Source organism: Arachis ipaensis, chromosome B06 (assembly GCF_000816755.2).
Source record: "Arachis ipaensis cultivar K30076 chromosome B06, Araip1.1, whole genome shotgun sequence".
Lineage (NCBI taxonomy): Eukaryota > Viridiplantae > Streptophyta > Magnoliopsida > Fabales > Fabaceae > Arachis > Arachis ipaensis.
In genome coordinates, this window is record NC_029790.2 from 23,137,580 (window position 1) to 23,145,465 (window position 7,886).

The 7,886-nt window shown below is 38.3% G+C and overlaps 1 protein-coding gene across 1 annotated transcript; it reads right to left on the reverse strand.

Moving 5' to 3' along the window:
* LOC107646685 (serine/threonine protein phosphatase 2A 57 kDa regulatory subunit B' beta isoform-like) lies at window positions 3,034-3,537 on the reverse strand. Its single transcript, XM_016350852.1, has one exon. It carries the CDS (start codon window positions 3,535-3,537, stop codon window positions 3,034-3,036), a length of 504 nt encoding a protein of 167 aa, XP_016206338.1.

A 7,886-nucleotide genomic window follows, 5' to 3' on the forward strand; every position in this document is an offset into this window, starting at 1 on the left:
ATCCCATGAGAATTGTCGGATTGAACAAAAATGGCTATCCAATTGGCTTAGTTAGGCGAATCAAAAAGAGGTTTTAATGGTTGAAACACATAAAATAGCATATAAGCAAGTAAAGAAAGCTAAAAACAAGTTTGGTATAAGAATAGTATGAGAAAACAGTTAAGGCTTTGGAGATGTTTACTTTTCCGGATTAAAAGTTCTTACCAACTATTTTAACAATGTATGATTCATTCTATGGAAAACTGTAAATGTCTAAACCCTAATCTCTTGGTGATTTAGCCTCCTTTAACATTCATTAACCGCCACTCTCGTGGTCACTTAATTCCGATTAGAGGGTTAAGTTCAAAACTAGTTTATGACCACAAAAACCCTAATTACCCAAATCTAACAGGATTATATGTCACATATTCCAATTAGTTCATATAATTAGCAATTTAGAAAGAATTTGTTTTCAAGCTGTAGTTCAAGCGAGATAACTCTCTCGAGAATCACAAGAACTTGAGTAGAATAAGGTTCATACTCTCGTTCCATCCAGATTCATAAGACTAAGAACGAAAATAATCCTTAGAATTGAATCAAAATATTAATTAAAATAGAAGAATAATAATCTTAATCCATAAAAATAAACAGAGCTCCTAACCTTAACCAAGAGGTTTAGTTGCTCATGACTTACAGAGAAACTAGGGTTCTGAAAAAATACGGAAGAGAGCAGATCCCCCAAAGGGTAAATCTTTTCCCTTTTATATCTAATCTAATTTGATTTAAAAAAAATAAATTATGGGCCTATAAGATTTTGTTTGTAAATAAAAACAACTAAAGTAAAATAAAATATAATAATTAGAAGCCAAATCCAACTAAAGATGCTCCTTGGGTGAAGTGGATCCGTATTCTGGCATTTAGCTAGCGTTTAGCGCTAGAGATGGGCAATTCTGGCGTTCAGAACTGGAAATGGACAGTTCTGGTGTTCTTCTGTCCATCTTGGGCGCTAAACGCCAGGCTCGGCGTTTAGCACCAGAATTGGCAGTGATTCCAGAAGAAAAGTATAAACTATTATATATTGTTAAAAAGCTCTGGAAGTTGGCTTTCCAACATTGTTAGAACTGCATCAATTGGACCTCTATAGCTCAAGTTATGCTCGTTGGAATGCAAGGAGGTCAGGGTTGACAACATCTACTTTCTTCCTTTGTTTTTGCACAAAACTTTGCCAAGTTCGCCCGAATTTTACCTGAAATTATAAAAACACCAAAATAACTCAAAGTAACATCCAAAGAAGATTTTTGCACTAAAATATAATAAATCTTAATAAACTCTAACTAAATTTAATTAGAAAATAAGCAAAAAATGAGTATAAGATGCTCACGCATCAAATACCCTAACAAACTGTGGAAAGAAAGTAGAGAAATATATTTATATATTACTTAATTTGAAAAAAAAACATTTAAATAACATTGATATATATTGAAATATTTCAAGAAAATATGAAAAAGTCTTATGAATTGATCAATGTATGTTCCAGGAGATATGGACATGAAATGTTCTCTATACCCTACATAGTAGCAGTCAGGATCATTTAGCTTGAAAAGCTCATTAACTTGATTCGTTCTTAGCATAGAAACTTATCCCATCTCTCTTGGATTCATTTTCAATCCTCTCTACCAAATTTTCCCTCTTTTAGTACAACATCCATGGTCTTTGAAGGATAGTAGGTCCACGCTCAACCCCCCACCTTTTGTTGTGGAAGTATATGATGACTAGAGCATATATGCAACTATCGACGGATTTTTTGTTCTTTTTCTTGAAGATTATGACTCCTTACATGAGAAATTCATAAATATGGCTAGCCTAATTCTTTTCAGTTATGTTTTCGACATCCAGAATTGCAGGGAAGTGAACTAGAGAAATCTTTGGGACTGCTGTTGGGGATAGAAAACTTTTTGAATAAACAGAATAAATGCTCTTTTAAATTTTGTTATGTTCTCTTCAGTATCAACAATGATTTAGACAACCATATCCCTCAAATACGATAAGAGATTTGTTCTAGAATGGCCTTATTATATTCTTCATCTTTTCCGTTAATTCAGATTCTTTAATCTTTGAAGGTATAATTTCATCTACAAAATAAATAGTTTAAAAAAATTTCAATTTTTTTTATAGAAAATAGTGACAGAAAGCATGCCAAGTGATTGCATGCATATATACTTGTTAATCCTAGTTTTTCTGTGCTCATAAGTTTTTGCATGTTTGACAATAATAAAATGAGAAAGAATCGAATTTATTATCTTGAATAATTGTCAGTTTCTTTGCTTCTTAAGTTTCGTTGGAGTTTTTGTGGTCTGATTTGAGATTTTTTTTATTGTAAACGATTTTGGATTTTAAAAGATTTTTAAATCTGAAGATAAAGATGAAACGGTTTTGGAACAAGAGTAGAAGAAACTGTTTTGGAGTGAGAGAGGAAGAAAACTGCAACCCGTTCTTTTGAATTATGTACTATTGGAGCGTGCACGTGTTTTATTTTGAGAGTGTTTTTAGTTGTAATTAAACTAACTTAATTAGACTTGATTGTTAAAAAAATTTGTACATGTAGCATTATTCATTAAATATATTATTTTTTAATTCTAATAATATCTCTTGAGACTCATTTAAATGCAAAGTCCTTTCAAATATACTTATTATTATCGGAATCAAGAAAATCAACAATTTGGTGTTTGCTACTGTTTTCTCCAATCATATACAAGTACTAACTAGGTAAAGGATTTGACAATTTCATAACGTTTGGACTATTAAATGGTCCCATTAACAAAATATATTTTTTAATTTTTTAATAATTACTAAATAGTCCTTATTTAATTCTAAAATCTATTTTTTATAAATTATTATTTTATCATTCATGATTTATGTTTGTGAAGTATAATTTTCAAATACTCACGCGGTCATGCCCCTAGGGTCTTCTGTGTTAAACAAATCAAGCAATTTCAACATGAAAGAGTGATCAATGTATCGTTTCGTAACCTTCATATCGGTAGAAACAATGTATCATAGGAGAAGCTTGTAAACGGGTTGCAAGTGAGGCCATGCGGGATCCATAGAAGGCTCCTCCTCCTCGGGATCGGTGGATTCATGCCCGATGTTCTCGTATGACATCAGAGGAAGGCACCAAAAAATGTTAACTGAAATCATTCGAATCATTTCTTCTTGGCAATTCTCTGATAATTTTTCGCAGCCAAATTGGATGAACTCAACGAGCTCCATCAACGTTTGCTGCTTGATCTCCTTCTCTCTAACGTTCTTTAGCGTGTCGGGGAAGTTGAGGACGAAGCAACAAACCTGAAGCTTACTCAAAAAGAGATTTTGCCGTTCCACCACCGAAACATCACGGAACACCGGCAGGACCTCCATGACACCCGACAGTGGAGGCGGAGCTGATGGTATTCTAGCGGAATTTGGCGCCGATACAGGTAAAACTCCACGGGAGGCGTGGTTCACGGCGACAGCATTGGTAGAGTCGGGCATGGAGGGCTTCTTGTTCCCCCCTCCCATGAATTTCTTCAACTTTTGCCAAAAATTTGAGTTGGAACCCTAACCCTAAGGGTTGCAATCCACCATAGGTAGTAGTAGCTGCTCCAATTTGAATTTGTTTGACATAGAAAAAAAACTCATTAATTTACGTTACCAAAATATTCATGTAGGTCACGATTAATAGAAAATTTATTTAGTTATTGTTTCTAATTATTAACAAACATACATGATGAAATAATTATAAAATTAAAATAAATTTTTAAATTAAATAATAGATGAAGGATTAATTTATAAATAAAATTAAATAAAGACTATTTAATAATTATTAAAAATTAAAAATATATTTTATTACCAGAGCCATTTAATAGTCCAAACAATTATGGGATCGTTAAATTCTTTGTCTACTAACAAACTATCTGTTCCGAGGGTTTTCTGAAACTGAGAGTCGATCTCGGATGAGATCTTCTGGTGTGGTCAGAGCAGTTGTGTCCGACTTGCTGGATCTTGAGGTGCTGCGAATCCTTGGTCACCGGAGGGTGGTGGTACCTGCAAGAGACTCTGATACTTAAGTTAGCACGGGCTTTAAGCAAGTTTTTTGTAGAATTGAAGTATGAGTTATACATGGGTGCTCCAGTGTATTTATAGTAGTGTTTGACGATCTTCCTTTGAGATAAGTTTGTTATCTTGTCTTATCTTTTGAGAGTAAGATCATATCTTTGGCCAACCGCCTTCTAGTAGTCGGTAGTCCTTTCATTCTGGGCCTCCTTGGGCCTCTGCGGTGATCTTCCGAGCTCTTTGTGAAGAGTTCGTTGTAATGGGCCAGCCTTTAAAGAGGTCGGTCCTTTGTCTTCATGCAACTCGGACCTTATAGCTCGGTCCAGGGTATGAACAGTGCCCCTGCTTGAGCTTTGATCTTTTCCCGAGGTTGTGCTTCCGAGCTTCGACCTCTTTGGGGAAGTCGTGTTCAAGCATCTGTTCGGTTGTGTCCGGTCTGCTCCTTCTTATGCGAGTTTTGCGTCTTTAAATGTTATTTCAAAATGCGAAGCATTTTTTGCGTTCGCTCCTTTATTGCTGCGTTTTGTTCTTCGATGGGGTTTCCTCCTTGGGAATGCACATGCGCTTTTAATGCCTATTGATTGGGCTTATATTCTGTTTTGCCATTCCATTCCCTCGCTTTATTTTGAAATTGAAAAGCCTTAGACCTTGGTTTTCAGTTTCTTGCTTTCATCAGTTTCATTTGCTCAGTGAAGAGAGGCTTCCTTTTGTTCGTCCTTTGATTGCCCCAGCATTCCAAAATCGTTCCTTTCTTGGATTTTTGGAGTTTCCATTTTCTTTTAGTGAAGATTTATTCGTGGCTTGCTGCTTGCTCGCTTATCTTCTTCCGCAGGTTGGTGCTTTTTCTTCACGCCTTTTTTTGTTTTATGCGTTTTATTTGTCGCCCTCCTTTGCGCTTTACTCTTGCATGCTCTCTTTATGTACAAAGCTTTTGCTTTTTCTTTTTTGAAAAGAGGTTGAAGCTTTCCTGGCGACTCTTGTGTGCCTTTGTTTCTTGATAGTTACCATCTTTTTATCTTGCTGTTTATGTGGAGAGATGTTAGTATATAGGTTTCTGTTTGTCTCCTTGTATTTTCTTTTATTTAAGAGGGTTAGGGTTCTGGCTTTTGTGTCGTTTCTTTTTCTGCATTTCTACTATGTTGTTGTCTCCAAAGGGTGCCCCTGGGCTTTTGGTATTGATTCGTTGCTCTTGTGAGACCTGGGGTTCCCTTTTGTTTACCGTACCTGATGCTTGTTGGTTATTTCTTCCTATTCTGTTGCTGTCCGAGTTGTTTGATAGTGACCCCTTTTTTGTTTTCTTGCTGTAGGTGTAGTTGCTATATGTCTTCCCATAAGAACATTGTCGAGATGTCCAGCAAAGTCCCTGCTGGTATGGCCGATTGGTTAGATTTGATAGTTCTGATGTGTGTTACTGTGGCCGATCTGGAGTACTGTAAGAGGCTTAGGAGGTTCCATAGGGTGTGTAGTAATAGGGAGGACGAGAAGAATTACGAACTGTTGTCACCCGATCCTGAGGAAAGGGTTAGTTTCCCTCCCTTAACTCGGGGAGAACGTCCTTTCTTCTATGCCTATGACTACTTCTTTAGCCATCTAGGTATTACCCTTCCTTTTACTGCCTTTGAAACCGAACTCCTGTGGACCTGTAATGTGGCCCCGTCACAGCTTCATCCGAACTCTTGGGCTTTCATGAAGATTTTCAGTTATTGTGCCAAGAGCTGGGTGTCCGACCTATAATATCCCTTTTTCTTTACCTGTTTGTGTTGACAAAACCTAGGGTGGCCAAGAAGAAAGCTTCTTAGATTTCCTTCCGAGCTACCCAGGGGAAGAAAGTATTTTTGATGTTCGACAACTCTTTTCGGGACTTTAAAAACTACTATTTTAAAGTCCGAGCTGTTGAGAATGCTCACCCTTTCTTTTTGGATGAAAATGATGAACCTACTTTTCCTTTATGGTGGCAAAAAGAACCTGTAGCCCCTAAGTACCTTTGGAAAAGTTTAGATGAGGTAGAACAGGCCTTTGTGGGTGTTTTAGAGGAGTATTGGGGGGAACCTCCTCATCTGTATACGAAGAGGTTTTTAGGAGATCCTTCCATCCTTCGTGCTGAGCTAGGTAGCATCCGACCTCTTTCTTTACAGATAATTTTCTTCTATTGTTTGTGAATTTATCCTTTTCCAACTGTGTAATTGTTTTCCTGGCTTCTTTTTCAGAGATGGTTAAATCTTCGAATTCTATGAAGTCTTTTCGGAAGGCCAAGAAGGTGGTGGCTGCCCAACATCTGTCAAATGAGATGTTGGGGGAGGGGTCTTCGGCACAGCTGCCTCTTAAGAAGCCAGCGGCTGAGTCTCAGGGTCTGCGGTAGATTATCCCGACCCCAAGAGTTTGGACAGTTCCATCTGACCCGTCTCAGACGACCTCTGGTGCTGCCTCCTCTCCTACTGCTGCTGGTCCCCCTCCCAAGAAGCAAAAGACTGTTGGGACTTATAAACTTGATGACAAAGAATTTGATGGTGTGGCTTTTGCCACAGAATTGATTGCTCCTCATGGTAAAGTCCCTCTGGACGACGTTTCGATCTTTCACCACCTTGACTTCATAACGAGCAATAGTATTCGGATGGCCAATCTTGGTGCGGCCTTATCTCGAGTTGTCCGGGAGTTTCTGGTTCGTGCTACTAGAGCCTTTATGGAGGATGCTAAGTCTGAGTATGATAGGGTCAAGGCTTTGAAAGATGAGCTGGATGCCAAGGTGGCTAAATTGGAGCTTGATGTTGAGAAGGAGAAGTCTCGAGCTACTGCAGCAGAGGCGGCTGCGAATCTGGCCAAGGAGATGGCTAAAAAGTATAAGGAGAGCTATACCCGCACATATGGTGAGCTCCTGGAAACTAGGGAGAGACTTCAGTCTGCTCAGGACGATTATGCCGAGCTTCAAGTTCATATGGTGAGCAATATTACCAAGATGTATGAAAATCTAAAGACCCAAGTTCGGGTTCTTGCTCCCGAGCTCGACCTCTCTTTATTCAGTATGGACAATGTGGTGGAGGATGACAAGATCGTGCCTGCCCCAGATGAAGATGAAGGTCCTCCCCCGGTGCCGCCAGCCAAGGCTTCTGCAGCTTCAGCTTCTACGGCCCCTTCTGCTGAGGTGGTCCCTCCTGAGCCTGACCTAGAGATCCTAACTGGCCTGGACGGGGTTGTTGGAGCCGTCCCTATCTCGACGATCCCTCCTTCTCCTCAGGGTGCCGTTACTGATGCAACTTCATATCCTTTATGATTTCTTATTATATCTCTATTTTGATTATGTATTTGGTATAGTCCGACCTGTGGACTTTATTGAACTTGTTATTTTTTGTAAGTTTCTGTGGGTGACTCTGTGACACTTAGTTGCTTCCTATTAACTGATGAGCGGATAATTATACGCTTCTTGACATTGTTTTTAGGTAGTTTTCAGTATGTTTTAGTTACTTTTTATTATATTTTTATTAGTTTTTAAATAAAAATCACATTTCTGGACTTTACTATGAGTTTGTGTGTTTTTCTGTGATTTCAGGTATTTTCTGGCTGAAATTGAGGGACCTGAGCAAAAATCTAATTCAGAGGCTGAAAAAGGACTGCAGATGCTGTTGGATTCTGACCTCCCTGCACTCGAAATGAATTTTCTGGAGCTAAAGAAGCCCAATTGGTGCGCTCTCAATTGCGTTAGAAAGTAGAAATTCTGGGCTTTCCAGCAATATATAATATTCCATACTTTGCCCGAGATTTGATAACGCAAACTGGCGTTTAAACGCCAACTTTCTACCCTATTCTGGCGTTAAACGCCA

Bases quoted from the DNA above. Each gene is read 5' to 3' on its own strand.
- LOC107646685 (XM_016350852.1), bottom strand. From the start codon at position 3,537: ATGGGAGGGGGGAACAAGAAGCCCTCCATGCCCGACTCTACCAATGCT.